The sequence below is a fragment of the Chaetura pelagica genome, unplaced genomic scaffold, assembly GCF_000747805.2.
Source record: "Chaetura pelagica isolate M959 unplaced genomic scaffold, ChaPel_1.0 scaffold39, whole genome shotgun sequence".
Classification (NCBI taxonomy): Eukaryota; Metazoa; Chordata; class Aves; order Apodiformes; family Apodidae; genus Chaetura; species Chaetura pelagica.
In genome coordinates this window covers 1,550,789-1,572,451 of record NW_009954614.1, presented here as the reverse complement: position 1 = coordinate 1,572,451, position 21,663 = coordinate 1,550,789, and the positions used below count along the sequence as shown (strand labels likewise).

Here is a 21,663-nt window from a genome sequence, read left to right as displayed (position 1 = left end):
TTGGGATGGAGAGGAGGTAGAGACCCAGGGATGGGCTCTCCAGGTGCAGCCGGCTCCGCAGGTCACCCAGCAGCACCAGGTCCCCGTAGCCCAGGATGCTCTGACGGCTCAGTCGGGCCACTGCCTCCTTCTCTGGGTGGCCTGGCCGCCAGACATACCACTCCACTGAGAGCTGAGATGAGGGGCTGGTCCGGCTGCTGACCAGGCACTCCAGGGTCACCCACTGGTTCTCCAGCACTGTGATGTTCTTGTTGGTCTGGTTCACCTGCAGGCGGTTATCTATGGGAAAAGGTCATTAGAAATGCAAGATGACTGAGGACTGCAAGGGGTCTTTGTCTACCCACAAGCCCTTCCCACATGGCCACAATCCTGGGGTGTGATGAAAGAAATGAGGAAGAGGAGGAATAAGAGGGGTGGGGGGGAGAGGAATAAAATATTGCAGGACTTTTGGTTTTTTATGGTCTTCTGGAAACCTCAGGCTAGCCACCACCACCATTTCCATTCATCAGCACAGAGAACTGGAAACCCACAATTACCCAGTAGGACCTGGAGAGGTCCTAAGAGCACAGACACCCTGTGAAGGGAGGTGACACCTCAGTCTTTTCTCATCCTCCTCCAGGGACAGAGCAGTAGCCCAATCATCCCCAAGCAGTAAGCCCTCCTGTAGTGAGAAAAGGGAAAAAGTCAAGGTGGAGAAAGGATGGCTGGTTACAGGGAACCACCTACAAAACGAGAAGTGGCATGAGGGCAAAGTTACACATGGTGTTTTGCTGCCTTGGGAATGTCCCTGGTTTTTGCTCCATAATTTCATTGATACACCCGGGCGGGCCAGGGGAGAAGGGAAGGTACTGCAATCAGCACTTTTATGTGAAATGACGTGTTGTACACTCCTAACTCCTTCACCACTTCTTTCCAAGGGCAGTGTTTGGACTTTCCTGGTACAGTTGCTGTAGCAAGAGATGGGCACTGTACTTCCCAGAGAGAGATGGGCAATGCAAAGGAGGGGGCAGATGACAGCCCCCTACTCCCTGACCACTCGACAGGCATCACAGGACTTTGCAGACAAAAACAAGGAGCTGAGACGGGCAGTGAGTGGCATGCTCTGGCCTGCTGTGCTCCCTGTGTGACCAGGCAAAGCTGCACCAGGGACCATACTCAATATATCCCTCTTGCATCCTTGTCCACTGAGCCTGTGTCTAGCCAGCCAAATCCAGACAGAGAAAATGCATTAAGCATCCTAGTCTGGCCCTGATATCCAGGTGTGTCCCTCCTGCCTGAGGGATTTTATTCTCCAGAAAAAGGCATGTGGAGCAAGCAAGGCAGGCCTCCTTATGAAGTACTGCTGCCCTGCCTCAGCAGTACCAGGCTGCTCTCCAAGACGGTGCTTGCCTCCCTGCATCTCCTCTTTGCATTAAATAAGGGTTCTGTCCTCAGATCATGGGGGCCATCTTTAGCTCCATCATCGGCTAATCTTTACCAGTGATGTCTGCTTCCACAGAAACCACCAGCAGAGCAGATTTCTTCTTTTCTGGCAGCCAGCTCCCCATCTCATTAAACTTGTTACTCTCATCTCATGTGCACAGTGCAGAGGGAAAAGAGACAAGGCTCCCCACACCTGCCAGGATACAGGCACAGAGTAAAATTAAACTGTGTGCAGAACATAAAAATGCTTTCACAGGCAGGCACACACCAGTTCTTTCTCAGTAGGTTGCTAGTTGACAGTCTTGCTATGGGATGCTCTTGAGGATAAAGAAACCTGGCTGGGTACAGCAGTGCTTCAGATAGCTGGGGAAGGACAACCTTCATGTGGGGGCACTGAAATGCACACTAACCCAGCCTAAGTGGAGGAGGAGGGTAACACTGAAGAGGGAAAACATTCCTCTTCATGTAGGGACATGTAGGCATGAGGATGCAAGGTGGGGGTGAGAAGGCTTCAGCAGAAAGAAGAGCAGAGCATCCCTGTTGTTCCAGGAAAGCTCGGCGAGCTCATGAGCCGTGCATGAGAGCTGATGGCAAGAGGACCCCACCAGCATGCTGTGTGGTACCTGGCTGCTTGACAGTGACCTCTGTCCGTCCCGACACCTCCTCAGCCAGCTTGTACCAGGCGTGGTTGGGGCTGAGCAGCCACTCCTCCACGTGGCAGTAGTAGCTGCCGCTGTCTCGGACCTCTGCCCGCTGGACCGTCAGGCTGAAAAGCCCCCCTGACGCCGAGCGCTCGAACTGCAGCCGGCCCCGCAGCCCCTCCTCCTCGGCGTAGGTGCCGTACTCGAAGGCCGAGCTGTGGGTGGTCTTCAGGATGAGCTTGCCATCAGCATCCGAGGGCTTGTGGACGTACCACAGCACAGCAAAGTGCGAGTCAGGGCTGGTCTGGGACTTCACGGAGCAGTTGAGGGGGATGGGCCGGTTCTCCACCAGAGTGATGCTCCGCTTCGACTTGCTCACCTGCAGCTTCGTCACTGTGAGGGGGAAACGGAGAAGCATGAGGAGAGGTGGGTCATTAATGCAGAAAAGAAACACACCCAACTGCAGGTATGGCTGCTCTTGCTTAGGTCCCACTCACACTAGACCTTTAAGACAAAGGCATTTATAAGTTCTGCTAGCAAATCTCTCTTCTTTCACGCCTCACTCTACTCCTGGATCTTCCCATCATGTGTCTCAGAAAGAGGCTGCTTTTTCACAGTCTGTCCTTTGCAAGATTCCCTTTTTTAATTCACTGTGGTCTAAGCAACAAGGCTACACCCAGACTCTGTGGGGTTTTTCATGATGAAATCATACCACTTGCACCTCAGGGCAATGAGATGTTGACCAGTTCCAGAGAAAACCATTTCCAGGAAGAGTGAATTAAACAAGACTCTCCTGTCACATGCCAGCCATCTCAGTAACACGTAATCCACAGGCACACAACAGCTAGGGAAGCAAACAGGGGCACAATTGGAAAAGAAAAAGAGCACTAGCCTGGAAAGGATCAGGAGAGAGCAAGTGCTGCTCCAGCAGCCAGAAGCTCTGGCTTCACCACAGACCTCACAGCCTGGACAAGCCACAGGCACATTACCTCCCTCGGCTTCCCAAGTTCAACCGCAGTTCCCACATGGGTAGTCAAGTAATCACACAGCGTCAAGGATGACATGGCAGTGTCATTAGCTTTTGTCCCTGCAGGGAGAGAGACACACCGGTTTCTAATTCCTCTCTCCCTGCAGGAGCAAGAAGTAAAGCCTCCCCTGCATGTGCTCAGGCTGTGCCTTGTTGCTAAAGCCTTGACCTTGATCCAGGGCATTCCCGTCTGCACCGGAGGACACAAAGCGCCCTCCTGTGACACTTGCGCTCTGTGTGCCCCTGAGTCTGGCTGGCGACAGGCCCGAGGAGAGGAGCAGCTCCTGGCCAGACACACCACTCCTCCCAGCAGCTCTGCCAGCACCTCCCCTCCTTTGCCTCTCCTCTCCTCGCACAGCAGCTTCCCTCTCAAAGGGGGCACCTGTCTTGCCGCCAGGTGAAGGGATTCTGCTGACAACTAGTACATCTCCCAACAAAAGCTAGCAAGCACCCTGGACACCAGCAGCACAACAGAAGTGTGTGGTACCACAGGCATGAGCAACTGAAGGCTGCCAGGGGAGCTGTGCCCATCCGCATGCGGGAAACCCATCCTACACATCCTGTGTTTGCAAGGAAGCAACGCTGTCTCCTCTCTCTCTCTCTCCAAGGCACAGGCTCCTCTCTTCGCATCACACTTTGCTTCCAGCTTCCCCGGGGTCTCGGATGCCTGTCAGCACAAGCGATGAGCAGTGGGGCCAAGGGAGAGGACAGGCACAGGCAAACAACATGAAATGAGAGGAACTCCCACCACAGCAAAGCTTTCTGCTCTAACACAGCAACTGAGATAGGCATCCTGGTAACGCATCAATGTTCCCCTGGAGCCTGGATCACCCCTGGCTTTAATCAGTATGTTAATAAAGACTCGATGGCTGTGTTATGGGTATGGCACACAGACAGTGGAGGGAGGGAAGGAGGGAGGGAAATAATCCCTTGTTTTTCCTCCCTGGGGACTTCAACCTAATGGAGAGATTTAGCATCACCCTGTTGTGTATCTGCTGTACCCCAGACACACTGCCTCTCCTTTGTTTCACTTCAGAACAGCAGCCTTAGCCACCCCACCCACACTCATCCCACCTTTTTGGCTCACCATTGGTTAAGAAAGGTTATTTCAAGCATTAATCAATCTTTTGAGTCCCTGAGAGATGAACCAATAAAGGGGAAGGTGATTCTCAGCAGTCTCCTTTCTCCCCCAGCCCCCTTTCCAAACAGTTTATTTTTAATTGGTACTGGATTATTTTCTGCAACCGTTACTAAGGAAACCTCTGTTACTATAGCAACCGTGTATGTTAAGTCAGTAGCCCTATATCTATTAAAATGCAGTATACACACATGCTGTGTGTGGTGGGGTTGCTCAATATCAACACAGACACACACAGAGCCACCCAAGGTATGCACAGACCAGAGCTGCTGAAATGCAAGCATCCCTTCCAGTGCTCTTGCAACATCGCAGCACCTCCAGGAGATGAAAATGAGGAGACAGGCACTTAATTTTTAAGCCTCATGTTTGGAGCAACCAACCTGCACGTTCTACATGACAGATGTATTTCAGGGCAGATGACAGCTTGCTCCCAGACAGTAATCACAGCAATTCTCACCGTGTACAAACATCACGGACCCTGAGGTTATCCAAGGGCTCTTGGATGGCCTCCATGCAGCTTTTTCTGCTTCCATTTGACATTTGGGAAGATATCTTCTTTTGTGGGGGTGAGGGTGATGGGGAAGAAATTTTATCAACTTCAGCAAAAAATGAGATCTTAAATTCCATGCACAAGCCCCAGCCCCCCCGGCAGCTGCTGCAGCCAGTATTCAGGAATATGCCCACACATGCACAGGGCCCCCCAAGTCTTGACGAGATGATCACTTCATCCCTGACAGGGAATTACAGGTCTTCCCTTTGCTAGACTGCATGCGCTTGCACAGGTTCATAACACCACGCGCAAAGTTTCGTCTAGATTAGCGGTATCGGTGATACATAATGACACTCCTTGACAAGGCACTTCTCATCTAACATGACTTATTTTCCTAACAGAGACACGCCATGGAAAAATGCAAGCGCAGGTTTTGTTTCCATCCCACAACATTAGAGAGTATTCTCAGTCTTTTCCAATCTGCAAACACCAAATGATTTCCCATCCAGGCACCGGCTCCTGCACAGTAAATTCATATCTACCTCTTCTTCATTACCTTTTGCAGATCCTATAGAAATAATTCATGGCTTTTACAGACCACAGGCTGAAAACTGCACAGAGGTGACCTTGGGGCAGCTTCACCTTCTGGTTGCAGGCTGGTTTGCTTGCTCATGCAGGGCAGAGATCGGCACTCTGGTTAAGGCACTGGAAGCTTTGTGGGGCTGCTCACATTTCTGCTCTCCTATAGGAGGAGAGGATGGTGGACCATCAGCCACCATTCACAGATATGCAAACTAATCCAAAAAGCTCATTTTGCACTTAGGAACAATGGTTTAAAAGAAAAAAATCCACAACAATCCTAACATTAGGCATCCAAGGTGACGGTCATGATGCAATACAAGGCCAGGGACTCCATCTCTCTCTATTCTGTTGCTAAGTCTACTCCAGTGCAAAGTAGGTCTCATGCCCCGTGCAGCTTGCCAGGTCATGTTTAAAGATGCCTGCATGACACAGAAATGACTGTAGCTGCTGATGCATGAGTGAGATCGCAGGAAGACTGACAACCCAGGCACTGAGCCAGCCAAACCTCGCCCTCCTGACACGGGGGAAACACCCTTTCCTGGCTTGGCGATTTGCCTGGGCAGAGAGCCAAGAAAGGGCTTGGCCTTCAAATGCTGAGTTGATGCAGCCTGACCCAGGGGCTGGGGTTTCAGTGTGCCAGGGCAGGGCTGCTCCAGGTCACTGCCAAGCAGCGGAGGCGGTGGGCGCAGCCATGTGAACGGGCCTGGCTACATGGCATTTTCTGCTGCACTGTCAAGAGGCTGATGTTCTCTTAACAGCCTCCCAAACATCTGCTTAGTGAGGGAAACAGGTGCATGTGCCTAGGTGAAGTTATCGTGCATATCATCTGCAAACCATAAGCCTGTTGCCACAATGTCTCCTGGCTCCCTGGAGGGTGCCAGTAAAGAGGATATACCTTGATGTACTGTAATTGGCCCTACATACACTATTAAGTCTTTCAATTTACATTGGCAACAAGTCATAGTTACAAAGCTCATACTTTTTTTTAGCTTGCCTGATCTCCCAGCCCCCGTGAAGCCATGCAACCTGTGTGAAGATCATGTGCAGGTGTTGAACTCTGCAGCGGTGCTCAGGCAGGGGCTCTGCAGGCAGTGCCAGGACCAGAAGACATCAGCTATCCAATGGCGTGGAGACATGATCTCCTGCACCACTGAGGGCATCCTGCTGCATCTGCTGGAGGAGTTGCAGGAGGTCCAATGGGTAATGACTGGTGCTAGAGCCTAGCCAGGACACAGGGGATGTTAAAAGCCTCTTAGGTGGGAGAGGCTGGCAAAGACACCAGGTGTCCACAGCAAGCCACGCTTACTAGACACCTCACTTCACAGACTGTCCTCAAGTGTCACAGTCCTTTTGCACTAATTCCCAGGCTGAGAGAAATGTCCTCACTCATCTACAGGGACACACAATGTCTCAGGATACCTGCAGCAGCCTCTAGTCCTCAAAGCTTGCACCTCCAGGCTGGAGGTCAGACTCACCTTACAACCATGGCAGGCTACAACATGGCTAGGTGCTCTACAAGCTGACACATATAGTAGGGGTTGTCTACACACCATCCAACAAAGCAATCAGATTCTTCAGGCTGGGCATGAGGTAAGCACAGTTATATAAACACTTGGGGGAAGGGAAAGCAGTCATCAGAGGAAGAGGACAGAGGCAGGGCCATGATTCACAGCTTTTCTGCTGACTCGCTGCCGTGGTGAAGCCACTTGGCTCCCTCTCTGTTTCCTAATCATCAAGGAGAGGTTACAACACTTACTTTTACCAGAAGCACTTTGCAATCTGTACCTAAAAATGCTCTGATAAAAAGATGTTCTGTCTCAGACTCCTTACATCGTCTTTCCTTGTAGGAAGCAAGAAAACACAAGAGCAGGAGTTCATCTCCCTCCTGGGAGCCACTATTACCAAGCTCTGGGATTGGCAATGTTTAATTGAAGCTGAAGACACCCTCCCACCAAAAAAGCCTCTTACAAAACCCCAGTGTGCTGCCCTGCAGTGAAGGAGGAGGGGGCTGCCAGCCAACGAAGGAGCCAGCTCTGCATGAGCCAGGGGCCATGCCACAGGAGTGGGCAGGATGACAGCCACCACCAGCTACAGAGTCCCCAGAGGGCCCTGTCACCATAGCAGAAAGGCAGTGTCCCATTTTGCAGGCTGCTGCCCTCTGGGGAGAGCTCCTACAGAAGGCACTCTTGCCTGCAGAGAACTGACGGGAGTCTTGCAAAAAGTTTTCGAGGGGAATGTCCTAGTTTTAAAAGCCTCCATCAGGATTTCACTGTGCCAAGGGGTGTGTGTGCCCAGGGTGAGGAGCAGAAAAGAGGCCAATCCAACCTGAACCTATTCATGGTTGTTCTGGTTTGGTGGGTTTTTTGGTAGCAGGGGAAGGACTGCAGGAGTGGTTTTGGTCAGAAGCTGAGAAGCTCCCCCTGCTCCAAACCCAGCCAAGGAGCCATCAGAGGGACAACAGATGTGCCTCTGCCATTAACATACAAAAGAACTGAGATAACACCTGAGCAGAGCAGGATTTGGTGCTGGTGGTTGGTGAGGCAGAAGGGGAAGAAGGTGCCCAAGCAGAAGCTGTGCCCCTGCACTCATGGAGGAACGTGGTGCAACATCCCCTGGGGGCACCAGGAGGGGGGAACTTGGCCTTGCTGCCAGTGGACTTGGATCACACAGACATGGAAGACCCCAGCACCAGGGGAGGTGACGGTCCCCGAAGCAGCCTGTGACTGTGGGAAGCCCAGGCTGGAGAAGCTCCGGACCTCGTGGGAAGGGCTCAGGAAGGAGAGGTTCGTGGAGGACTCTCTCCCATGGGAGGGACCCTGTGGGGAAGCAGGGAAGGACTGTAAGGAATCCTTCTTCCTGAGGAGGAAGGAGTAGCAGGAACCACCAGCCTGTGAACTGACTCTAAACCCCATCCCCTGTCCTCCTGTGTTGATGGGGGGAAGGAGGGAGAGAAACTAGGAACAAAGGGATTGGGGCCCGGGAAGAAGGGAGGGATGGGCTAACATATGCAAGTCCTGCACTGCGTGTGTCTGTGTCCTGTATGTGTTTGATTAGTGGGAAATTAAACTATTATTTTTTCCCCAAGTTGAGTCTGTTTTGCCCAGGACCTTAATTGGTGAAGAGCCCTCCTTGTCCTTTGTCTCAGCCCATGAGCTTTGTCCTCCTCACCCCAGAGAGTGTGTGTGTGTGTGTGTGAGAGAGAGTTCAGTGAGCAGCCATGGGGCTGTTTCCTTTGTTGTCCTGTTGGGCCCAAAACATGACAATGGTTTAACACCACACATGGGGTTTAACAGGTGGATCAGGAAAGACTCATTTCCAGGAGCATGGCCCCAAGGCAACTCTTTCCGTGAGGAGCCCATCTGTCCCTGGCACCCTCAGTACACAGCCCTGCAGGGCACTGGGTGGGCTTTTGGCACAAACTCAGCCTGTGGTCACAATCCAAAGGTCCTCCATAATTTCCCCCTCTAGAGCCCAAAAAACACTCAGTGCCCAAACTCCTTCCTGAGAATGTGTGTCTGGGATTCCAGGGACCTGGGTGCAGGTCACTGCCCTGACACAGGCTTAGACAGGCACTAATGCTCAGCACCTCTGCCAGGCCTTCCCCCTTCCTCTTCAGCAGGGCTGAAGAGTCTCCTCCACCTCCACACACATTTGCAAGGACACCCACGTTCATGGCCGTGGGAAACTGGGGCAATGGGAGTCAAGCAAGTACATGACAGATTTCTGACTCGGCATGACGATGGGTAGGTGACTCACATTTACTAGGTTAGCTGAAAGCAGACCAGTGTTCAAAAGGAAAAGATGTGCAAGCCCTTGCAGAGAAGAGGCATCAGAGGAAAGGCATTCACAGAAGGGAAGATGAGATGCTCCTAGGAGGACCTTGCTCATTAGGCTTAACTGTGGCATAGGAATCACAGCAAAGTAAAGACTAAGACTTCCAGCACTGGGGAGGCCTCCCTGTAGATGGTAGGAACATGGCAGCACAGCTCCCAACTCCTGTATTCTCTATTAACAGAGAACAATTCCTCCTGAAACTGGATTAGCAGGGTTGTAAATTGCATTAGCCAACTTGGGACGCTGCTGGTTCAACAGGAGCAGGAGAAAGGGAAATAGCATTAGACTTTGCCTGCCATTATTACTGCCATTATTAACTTGTCACTTTACTGTAGTGTTCCTATAACAATGAATTATTGCCCGCAAACAGGATGACATGATTGAATTACTAGGAGAGCAGCTCCATGGGAAGGAAAGACAATGTTAACCCTTTCCTGAGGAAGGCTCAGCTGCTGCCCCCTCCCAGGCTGGCAGACAAAAGAGATGAGATTTCAACTTTGAACACCAACCTGCCACCTCAATCTTCAGCAGTGCTGGTTTCACTGCAATACCAGAACTTTCTATGGTTCCCAAACCACACAAGTCCTGGTTGCAGGTGGGCTACTCTGGATTGGATGTGCAAAGAAAAGCAGAATCTGTCTGCAGCAGCAGTAAGGAGCCAAAGCTGGAGCTCTCCTATTTTTTGCAGACGATAGCCTACTCATTTTGTAAAGCTAAATCCTTGCTTTTGTATGCTGCTTCTTTCTCTCACAGAGAAGATCAATCTCTGGACAAGCCATCAAACGGACTGACTGCTAGTCTAGTTGGATGTGGGTCACCTTTTTCCCCCTCCACCCTTGCAAGGGCAGTACCCTCTGCTTGCAATCACACAGGCTGTTAATCCGAGTCTGCTCTCTCCCCTGCCAGACTCCCCTGGAGAGATGGTGCAAAGGCTCTTCCAGAGGGCATACCAGGGAAGAGCCCCTGTGCGGAGCAGGACGGAGCAGGCATGCCTTCATCCACCCAAGCCATGTCCCTCAGCATCATCCTGGGTTCCACCCAAATGCCTCCTGAGGGTTAGGGAGGCTTGAGCATGTCTGCCTTTGGCTTCTTCCCCTCTACAAGTACTGCCCATGTTTTGCTAAAAATCAGCTACATGACATTTCTCTCCCAAATTTACTGTTTCTTACATGAATGCTGCAAATAATTCTCCTTGCAGCACAGACTGGTGGGTGCTTTCAGCCCAGGAGCAAGCCTAGGAGCTGACTGTGACCCAGCTGGGAATAAGCCACTAAATGATTTGCATTTCAATATGCTCAGCAAGTTGCCACGAAGTCCATAGCCCAGCAGCTGCAGATGTTCCCCAGCCTCACTGCCTGCTGCTGCAGCAACAGCAGCCAGGTACTTCAGTAGCTGTGCAAGTGCATGCTGACCATCACCCATTCCAACAGCCCCAGCCCAAAACTGTGCCCCAAACACAGGCACATGCCCTGAGGCACACAGTACTGCTGTAACCTGGGCAAGTGCAACTTGACACACTCAAAATGCTGCCAGTGGATGCTGTGGCAAAGCAGAATGAGCATCTCCTCTTGTACCATGTGGTACACCTGCCTGCATTAGATCCTCTGCTGTACCCTCACCAGCTTTAGCTCCACGGAAGGTGAACAACCTATTAGCTAAACCTTCTGACAAGGGGCCAGATGCTCCCCCTAAGAAGCTCCAAAATCTCCAAAAGAAGCACAGTCAAACTGTTGACCTAACAAACACATGGGCTGTGGGTCAAGTCCATTGCTGCACACCTCATGCTGTGGTGTGAAGACTGCAGGCAGTGACAAGGACATCTGCTCAGCTAGAAGACAGTCTGGGATTACCAGCCATGTCAGACTGGAGCTGGTGGAGCAGGGAACCAAGCAGAGCCTTGGGGAAGCGTGCATATGTGACCCAGAAAGTCTCTTTAAAACCCAGAAGACATACATCTGTGAGCATATATGGAGAAGGCTCTGTGTGTGTAGCTGCAGGGATGAAGAAAGCTGAGAAGCTCATAGCATCTACGATCCGGACATGGCTAAGCCAGAGATCACCAGCTGGGACATGCTACTGCCCTGAGAAAAGAAAAAGCTTCCCCAAGAAGCAGAAAGCACGTCTCTCTGAAGGACAGCAAGGCCTCAAGGCCAATTTTGGAGAAATGAGTATACCCCAAATTAAAAATCCTGACAGACCTAGACCCAGAAACCTTTCCACCAGACCTTGAAATGAATGTAGAAGTTCTGCAGGAGAGAAAGGAGGGGAGGGAGGAATACATGATTCCCAGCATGAATTGTGCCTGCTGTCAGAAAACAATATATGGCTCACTGATGAGTTGCAAATTAAAATATGGTGATAGGATCACTGTAAGATAAATTCAGTACTAAGCTATAGCCACCAAGGATAAAGAAAGAAAGAAAAAAAATAACATGAGATATTTCTGATGAGATATTTCTCATCAGAAAGATTTCAAACAAAGGAGCACTCCATCAATTAAGAAAAAAAGTAATTAAATATACCTAGAGAGCAAGTTGTAACACATACAGCAGCACCACACACAAACTCCCATGCCATTCTGGAGGCTGGCCATTAATGGTTGAATTTCCTAACAGGCTGTCAGAAAAATACCGGAGAAGTTAGTGTATGTGCACACTAAGAGTACAACTGCAGCACACGGATGACTTTTGCATGTGCTGTATTTGATTTGAGCATTTTCAGCTTCTACTGCTGAAAAGCTGGCTGCTACAACAGAGGGAGGGATGAGATGCTGAGGGTGGTATGAAACATCATTTTCTTGCCATCCAGAGGAAGCTCTCTGGTCAGGTTTCAGATAGAATCATGACGTCTTTTGGTTGCTGCATGGACATGCCCTGCCAGTCCCAGGCTGTCAGTGCTGCCGTCCACACAAAAGATGAAGTCTCCTTAGAAGGATCAAAGCAAATCCATCCAAGGACTAGCTCATTCCACTCACCTTTATTCTTTTCCACTGGGTCAATTTTCTGTAAGTTTAGTAAACTGAGCTGGTGCACAGCGAGATCAATGTTGGCACAAGGAACGGGACAGGACCACGCAGTCAGGAGCACAGGTCAAAGATGAGGATCACCTCCTTCTGTGCAACCAGGTGCTAGATCAGCTCCACCTGCACCCTGAACACTCACAATACTGCTGCCTCCACAAATTAATGGGCAAATCCACCTACTGTGTGGAAGAACAACCAAGCAAAATGAGCCACCTGTAGTTCCTCAAGAAATTTGTCTTCTTGAATTTATTAAGGGTAGAAATATTACGGTAGGATGGGCTACAGAGCTATCATTATCTGCTCTCCCTGCTTCTCTACTACAAGTGACAGGGAAAAATGTAAGAATTGTCTTCAACAGCATCCCAAAGTCCTGTTTAAGCAAGTAAGATGGCCCTGGTAGCAAAAATGTATGTATATATGTTAAAATAAAAGACTCCAAGCCATAGGTTCAGCACATCCAGAGCCTACCGTTTTGCTGTGAGGAAGCAGACTGCAGGTTCAGTGAACCAAGGAATTTAGTCTTTAACCAATGTCAGAACAGGTAAAAAAGTCCAAATAATCAGTTTCTTATGAACTAAATTTCTGGAAAAGCATTCAGATAAAAATTGCCCTTGTCTCTTCTCTGACACAGAGGTATTCATCACACAGAGGTAAAATCACTATCAGAAGAAATGGCTCAGATTATTTTACTGGAGTTACTTCTTTTACATGGGCTTTCCTGCACCATCTGGCTATGCAGGTTCACTGTAGCATTGAAGAGCAAAGCCACTGTGTCCAGCCAGTTATGTCCCAACAGCAGAAGATGCTCCCAGACTATCAGTTGAACCAATGTGACAAAGGCAAGAACGGAGGGGATTTACAGTAACTGGGGCATGGCTGGCTGTTCACCACTGTCCTTCTCAAAACAGGACACAGCCTGTCTATGCAAAGGACTGATGGGAAGCGTGCTGCAGTTTGTAAGATGGCCCTGGTAGCAAAAATGTATGTATATATGTTAAAATAAAAGACTCCAAGCCATAGGTTCAGCACATCCAGAGCCTACCGTTTTGCTGTGAGGAAGCAGACTGCAGGTTCAGTGAACCAAGGAATTTAGTCTTTAACCAATGTCAGAACAGGTAAAAAAGTCCAAATAATCAGTTTCTTATGAACTAAATTTCTGGAAAAGCATTCAGATAAAAATTGCCCTTGTCTCTTCTCTGACACAGAGGTATTCATCACACAGAGGTAAAATCACTATCAGAAGAAATGGCTCAGATTATTTTACTGAAGTTACTTCTTTTACATGGGCTTTCCTGCACCATCTGGCTATGCAGGTTCACTGTAGCATTGAAGAGCAAAGCCACTGTGTCCAGCCAGTTATGTCCCAACAGCAGAAGATGCTCCCAGACTATCAGTTGAACCAATGTGACAAAGGCAAGAACAGAGGGGATTTACAGTAACTGGGGCATGGCTGGCTGTTCACCACTGTCCTTCTCAAAACAGGACACAGCCTGTCTATGCAAAGGACTGATGGGAAGCGTGCTGCAGTTTGTCATCCCAGGAGAAGCATCCCATGTGATACAGAAGCTAGAAAAATGCTACAGGTCCCATGCACAAGGATGGACAGCCAAAGCTGCTGTTCAGGCATGCTGGGAGGGACACCTGGGCTGAGGACTGCTATGACTGGAGAAAGCATTAAGAGAAAAATCATGCTACTGCAGCTCTGAGCCTGCTGCCTCCAAGCCACTCACTTTGTGGAGAACAGCAGGGAAGCTATGGGGCTGGGGCTCATTGACCATGGAAGGAGAATGGTGGTCAACACCTAGCTGGAAATCTGCTCACCACCAGTGCTCCCTCTGCCCCATAGGCTGCCCCTGCTACTCTGCTTTTGAAGACTTCAAGGATATGAGGGATGCACAAGACATTAGAGCAGGACAAGATCTAAGTACTATCCACTGCAGAAGTGACATTCCAGACAACATCAAAGAAGCTGCATGTGCACGGACTGCAAACAGGCTGACACTGTGGTTCTGTATACACATCCTGCAAGTGGGAGTGGAAAACCACTCAGGAGATCTTGAAAAGAGGAGCAGGGAGTGCTTTGAAATTGAAGTGAAAAAATTGCTCCTACAAAAATAATCCTGAAGAGAGTTAATTTGAACAGAGCAACGTATTCTGAATACAGCCCAGGTCTCCTGGTGATGTCAGTCTTGTTCAGGGACTGAAAAGCAGGACTGCCTGCAGTCAGACCAATGGGCACACACTGAGCAGGCTGACTCAGGTCAAGGCCCCACTAGGAGCAAGGATGCATTCCCGCCCCCTTTACCCTTGTGAAATGTATCTGACGTGCTTTACACATCTAAAATCCAACTTTTCAAGTTATGCCCTTAGGTGCATTTTCCAGGCTGAAGCCGCAAGGGAAGCCCTGAAGGTAAGTGCAGTCAGCTGAACATGCCTGGCTCCAACTGAAACATTTCATGGACACACCTTCAGAGGGGTGAAGTGTCAGCTGCTCCCAGATGAGAAACCAGAGTCGAAGGGAGGTGAAACACAGCTTGGACCCTGCAAGGCCACTGTCAGCAGCCCCAGCATGGGGTGCACGACACTGTAGGGCATCCAGCATGAGCTCCCTCCTCTGCTTCTCACACTGATGGTCTCATTTCCACTTAATGCTTTTGTGGGATCCAGACAGCACCTTTTCTAGGTGCTTGGGCTCCACTGACACCAATGAAACCTCATGCCCATGTGTGACCCGCATTAGGCCAGATTTGTCCAGCTGAGTGATGTTGCAGAGCACTTCTGCGATACCTATGAGAGCAAAACCACAGCCAGCCTGACAAGGTGAGCCAGCAAGTGGGAGTGGGGCAGGGCAAGCATCCTCGTGTGGATTCGTGGCCACAGGAAATACCCCATCTCTGATCTGTATTTACAAACCAATGCCCAGACAGTAGAGGGTATGACAGCAGGAGCAAGAGCGGGCTCTCAGGTGTGCATGATAGTGATGGTACAGACAGAAGATGGGGGACAGGGATGCTGAGAGCAGGGTTTGATGGCTAAGAGCAGAGAAAAAGCACCCCAGGGTATCAGCCTGGGATCAGTAACTGTGCAAAGGAGGCAGCAGCAAGTTCAAGTGGGGAAGCTGTCCCAGGGGATCTAGCAAGCGTGGCAACAGAGCTTCCTAGAGCAAACGTGCACAAACAGAGGTTCAAGGTCAAGGAAGTAAACCCACCTGTGCCATCTGGAAAACAAAAAGGGCACCAGCTGGGTTGCTAATGCAGGTCTATGCAAGGTGACATCCTGGGTTATGCAACACTGAACCTCTTTATTTTGTCAGCTCAGTGTGCAGGGAGCTGATGGGAAAGAAACTGCTCTGAGGCAGGACAGCAGGTCTTACCCTTGTGGCAGTGAAGGAAAAGGAACGAGTCTCTTAGCACCCAGGGGAGAGGAGTCTGCTCTGTGCCACAGTCATGGTTGCTGATGAACAGCCTCCTGTCTCTCCTGAGTACTTCTTGAACTCCTTCATCACTTAAGCAAGAGTACAACGACTATTTGCCAGATGGAGTAGGCAGCTGCAGAGCAGGGAAGCAGTGCTATTCTACAGAGCAAAACCACTCTGGGATCAAGCAAGCAGCAACTTTTCAGACTTCACTTCTGTAAGGAAGTTTCCAGCTCATGAATTTTCCTTGTTTAACTTCATTGCTGGATGCTGCCAGCAGCAAGAAGTGTCAGGTTTTTAAGTAGGCACTTTGTGGCCCTTGGAAACACTTGTCTGAGCCTCTACTCAAGAGCCTGGTCAGTACCCCACTGATCACCCGTGGTAGAAAAGGCATCTTCCACATACGTCCACAAGAGAGTTCCTGCAGTGCAGACACTAGTAAGAAATGAGATGGAAAAAAGGCAGTAACAATAATACCCAATTCTCATTTGTTAGGGAAATTCTTTCTTTACACTCCGCAAGTGTCTTGGCAATTGTTTGAAAATCAGTCCTCCTCGCCCAGCATGACATATGCCATAAAGCATCCTGTTCTTCCAGTTCTCCTCTGCCTCATCTATTCATCCTCCCAGCATCCCAGCCTGTGTGCTCACTACTATCCCCTGCTTGGCCACTCACCAAGTCTTCAGAGGGACGGATGAGAAGGATACTGAGCAGTCTCTCTGTAGCTTGGACAAAGAGGTTAGGGACCTCTGCTCTCTTAGGTTTCTCTGGCCACTGCTACCCCAGTGTAGTCAGGCTGCTGTCAGTGGTGGTTTCTCATGGACAACAGGAGAGTGGGAGAGTAGGGTTTCAGAGCTCTTAGAAGTTTGAAGGTTTCAAAGCTCTTGCTCACCCCACTCTCAAAATAAGGTCCAGGCACAATCCTCTTCCAGCTTCTCTAAGGCCAGTTTGAGGAGCCTTCACCCTCCCTTCAAAACAGTTTCAACTTGACAGGTCCTAATAAACCAAACTTTACGAAGCAGCCCCTGGAGAGCCAGTGGAAGCTAATTAATGTTCTAATGAAGAGCCTGACTGCCTTGTTTGCCCGACGGCTCCCAGGTCAATCAATCTGCCATAGCATAGCTCACAAAAAAGCAGCGAGGAGCCCAGCACCAGTGGCGTCTGCTTGGTTATCATCCCCCGCCACCCCTCCCCATCCCTCCTCCCATGTTCATTACTGTCAAAAACTCAGCAGCAAAAGGGCAGATTTATAGAAACGACTGCAGCTTGTCCCCATGCACCCGCCTCAGGATCAGTCATGAAGGAACCAGCCAGTGGTCGATGCAAAGGGTACAGAGGCACGGGGAGGTGGTGCCTTGCACGGAATGGGTAGTTCTGTGCCTGAATACAAAAGAGGCGATGGGGGTGCTCAAGGTGCAGTTGCCACAACCTCCCGCTTGTGTGAAAACTCTGCTTTTTTATTCTGCTGTTGTCACAGAGACCCTTCAGTGCTCAGACCTCAGGCCCTCTCAAAACTCTGCTGAATCACCCCCCTGTTTGCACTGCAGGGGAAAGATAAGAGTGGTAATGCACACCAGGACAATGGCAATTTACTACACCAGCACAAATCTGCTTAAGCTTCCTTGCCAACAGAGTCCTATCCAGATGTCCTAGTCTGCCCAGATCATACCACAGTCCCCATCATGCACCAAGCCACCAGAGACTGTCTGCTGCCCTTGTCTGAGTCCCACAGACCGCACAGATGCACACTGCTCCCAGACAGTACCTCCCACCTCAGCAGCTCCATCCTTGAAAACCTGGCAAGGAGAAGCAAGATCCAAGGAGGAGCCAGGAACACAGCCTATCTGACAACAGGGAGAAGCAACAGGGAGAAGCACGACCCAAGGAGGAGCTGGGAACACTGCCTACCTGAGAGTCCTTGGGTTTCCCCTTGTCCCACATGCATCTGCCACCTTCCTACCTTGGGCAGGACCTGGAGCCCAAGCACTGTTCCCTCTCCACGCTACATGTGGAAGGGGATTACATGGGGGTACTGTTCAACCAGTATCCTCACGCTGAGAGCTTTGCCCATATCCAAAGGCTTTTAGGGTCACCTGGATTCAAAAGGATCCACCTCCACCTCTGCCTCCCCTTAAACCTGACAGATCAGCAAGTGCCAGGAAGTCATCACACCTGTCCTCTGCAAGGACAGGACATGCTTGTCTTGACTAATCTCTTGCAGACCAGCTTGGTAAAGCTTGCATGAAGGATGCTTTTCTCCACTTGGAAAAGGCCAAGTGTGCAAACAACAAGGAATCGGCTCTAGAAGGGAAAAGGGTGGTGAACCCTCAGGTAAAGCTTCAGCTTTTGGGGAGGCCAGGCACCACAGGCAAAGGGGAGTCCCACACACAAATCTGTGGGTGAGAATTCTGTACCCTTGCATTTGAGACTCACTCCAATCTCAGCCCATGCTCCTCTGCATAGTCTCCTGCCAGCTTTAGCTTTGGGAAAGCAGCTGGTATGAACCAAGTAGTACTTTTATTGCTCCTCCTCTGCTGCAACATGAACTCACTGAGAAAGAAACGACAGGCAACTCAACACAGGGAAGCAAAAAGGAGAGAACTGTATTGTCAGGACATGAAATGGCCATAGGCAATCTAAGCAGTCTGGTCCACAACCCTGCTTGACAGACCCTCACAGCATCCTGGATTTCTGTCCCGGCCTACAGAAGTTAAAACTCAGCACCCACCCTACAGCACTGCAGGTCTCTCTCCCTGCAAAGCACACACAGGCTACCTAGGGCTGCATCTGCATGCCCCCACATGTGCACCAGCCTCCCTCTACTTTGCAACCCAATGCATGTCAGCTTGTGTGACAGTGAGAAGCAGGCCGTGAAAGGGAGAAACACTGGAGCTTCAGATCCTACTGCTCCTCAGTTTTCATGAACCACCAGTTGATGGACAGCATACTCTCATGATATCTAAACTCTCTGTAAGCTCTCACACATACAGCAGCACCCTTTATACGGCCTTTGCTTATGCTGCCATCCTTGTAATGGCTTCATGCTCAAGGGACCAGAACTTCACGCTAAAAGGCCAAATCTGGCTCCAGATGTCATGCAGGGCACTTCTGCAACCCCAGCTACAGACCTTCATTTCAGAGCTGGGTTAACACTGCCATTGCCTGCCTTATTCATTCCCTCCTTCAGGAGTTATGGGTTCCATTTCTCAAATACTGCTTGTTTCTTCCTGGGAGTAGGAAAGGAATGCTTCAAGCTTCTGCCATTTCCTCAACATTACCTGTTGGCCATGAGATAGCCACAGATGAAATTACTTCACAGCCACGTAATTACATGCAATCAAAACCTGCACTGCCACCTCTGCAGTTACCACTCAGCAAAGATGACAACTACAAACACTACACACTGCAAGAATGCCAAGGAAAGACCACCTGAGCACTGAAATGGCAAACTGACACCAGGAGAAGCTCCCTGTTCCTTGGAGATGCAGGATTTCACCAAGCAAAAGGATTAAAGAAGCAATCAGGCAATCACTATTTTACCTTCTCGCTTTAAAGGCTGGCACCTGGAAAATAGAAAGGTCACTCTGACAAGCAGGGAGCACAAGTTTAAGATTTAACTAGAATCTCTGCATTAACTTACAATCTGGAAACACAGGCTGACTCAATTTGCCAAAAGACCTCCAGAAAAACCTTCTTTACAGTGTCCCTTAGTGGATCAGTAGTGGAGATAGTTCACCCCAAACTCTCTGGCATATAGGTCAAGAAAGGAACCCTGGGCCAGTGGGCAAGGGAAAGGAGAAAGCTAGGACTAAGATATTAAATAGCAGCCTGAAGTTATGTCATATTAAGGTGACTACAGAGCCACAGACTTAGACTGACAGCACTCTCAGGTGTTCAGTGGTTCAGGGCTCCTGAATGGCCCCTTTTGAAGAAGCCCTAGATACTAATCTGAAAACCAGTATCAGCTTCATCAGCATAGGCCTGACTGGCAGCGCTATCTAGTTTGTTCAGAGGTGACCAAGGAAGGCACCTCACACATCATCCTGGCTTCTCCCTGGCGATTATCCAGCCAAACACCCAGCAATGACCCAACCTGACCATCTGCACCTTGTAAAACTGGAGAGAACCACAGCAGTCACTAGTACAACTGCTGGCATTGCATTCACAAAGAACATCAACCAGCTGCTCCCAGAGGCTGCCTGGGATGTGGAAACAAAACAGAGAGAGGACATCTACCATGCTGGGAATGCTCTGAGGAGGCCCCCCTCTTCCATCTTCTTATGGGTCATAAAACCACAAACATTATGCAAGGCTTACTGGACTGACAGCTAAGATTGGTGTAGCAGTAGTTTGTTGAGCAGCAGGGAGATAGGGAGAGGTAAAAACCATGGAGATCTACGTGACTTGCTGTGTTAAGGCATCACTTGATGGCTGCTGCTCCAGTAAAGAAGAACTGGCTGCTAGAGCATGGTTTAAATGTCCTTTAAATGTCCTCCTTAGCCAACCTGAGCTGTGACATAGAGGGTTTCTTCTGGAAGCTGTTATCAAGGATTTCTCTCTCCCTCTCTGTCTCATATACATGCACACACAGAGACATACCATGAAGAAGCATATTACTCTATGGACCATATCCAGCCAAAGCTGTTTCCTAGGGAAATAAGCTAAAATGATGAACATCACTGACCTGACCTTGCAAGCAGTAAAACATGTACTACAAGGCAGGCTAATCAAGATAAATGGAAAAGATTAGCCTGGAGATGAGGGTAAGGAAGGAGGGAGGGAAGAAGGACGATGGAGAGCTGTTGAGGTGCCTGCAGCTCATAGCAGCACTTTTCCCAAGTCATGCTAAGGGTTGAGAAAGGTGGAGAAGAGTATGAAAAGGGCCACTGAGAAGAAAACCACAAGGCTAGAAGACAAACCCTAGGAAGGACTCCCTCTACACAGGAACACATAGGGAGGACTGACGCTAGAAGTCTCACTCCAGTCATCAAGTGCTGTCCTGAGGCTGAGGCAGCAATAAAATATTCAGCTCAGCGATGGCCCAGAGCTGCACTGACCATGTATCTTTACACCCTTCATGGATTACTGAAGACGCAACCCAAATATCAGTGATAAGGCCTACAGAAGGCACATAACTCTCTCTACCAGCTCTACAGGGACTACCAAGCACCTTGCGGGTTTTCTGACTCTCCCTGCCAAGCCAGGTGTCTGTTGGCTAGCTGGTGCATACTCTGTGTGGCATCCATAGCCTTGGTGACTTCCAGCTGGAAAGGCCTCAGTTTCTGGAGGGGATGAAAGTCAGGCTCTTTGATCACTAGCTGCTGTTGAAGGTACCTCCAGCAGAGCGAGAGATGCAGCCAGTTACTACACAAGAGCTGCATCACCTCACCTATGGCCTGTCTGCACACGCAGGCTTTGGTGGCAGCATGTCATTCTTCTTCAGTCCTGTTTGCCCTGTCCCTCTCTTCCTCAGGTTAGTCTGCTCTGATGAAGCAAGGTGGCAACCTGAAAGCCACCTCAGACTCACAACAGCCCAGGGACTGCACTAAGCTACAGTCACCTCACCTCCCAAAAGAAAACCTCACACGAGGAGCAAAGAGAGGACACAGCTCCCCACATGTGGGGACAAGGGAACTCCCAACATACCCACAGCCGAACAGTTAAGGAGTCCCACCAGTACCATGCCCAGTGTGTGACTTCGGTCACAGCCACGAGAGCAGTCCTTGCTCCGGAAAGACCACCACAGCACTGGCACATACCCCACCCCCAGCGTGCACCCCCCAGCCCCTCTCATGCAGTCCCGGCACTCACCTGGCCGCAGGACCCTGATCTCCAGCAGGTTGGAAGTCCTGTCGGCCAGCCGCGTCCAGCTGCTGTTGTAGTTCTTCCTCCAGAGCTCAGCCACGCACTGATACTTGCCGGCCTCCGTGTCGCTCGCCCGGCTGATGCTCAGGCGCACGTTGTTGCTGGACTCGGCCTTCTCGATGGCGGTGCGGGTCCGGAAACCTGCCGACCTGTCACCCCACTGGACCCCGCCGTCACGTGTGAAGGTGACCAGGTCGTGCAACTCGGGGCTGCCCGCTGGCTGGCAG

The 21,663-nt window shown here is 50.2% G+C and overlaps 1 protein-coding gene across 1 annotated transcript in view; it reads right to left on the bottom strand.

Moving 5' to 3' along the window:
* IGSF3 (immunoglobulin superfamily, member 3) overlaps positions 1–21,663 on the bottom strand; it is a 69,819-nt gene that overhangs the window by 5,676 nt on the left and 42,480 nt on the right. The window contains exons 6-7 of the mRNA XM_010005485.1: positions 21,383–21,656; positions 2,046–2,456 (exon numbers count right to left, since the gene is read on the bottom strand). Of these exons, the coding sequence (XP_010003787.1) occupies positions 2,046–2,456; positions 21,383–21,656 (685 nt within the window). The remainder of the gene's footprint in view (positions 1–2,045; positions 2,457–21,382; positions 21,657–21,663) is intronic.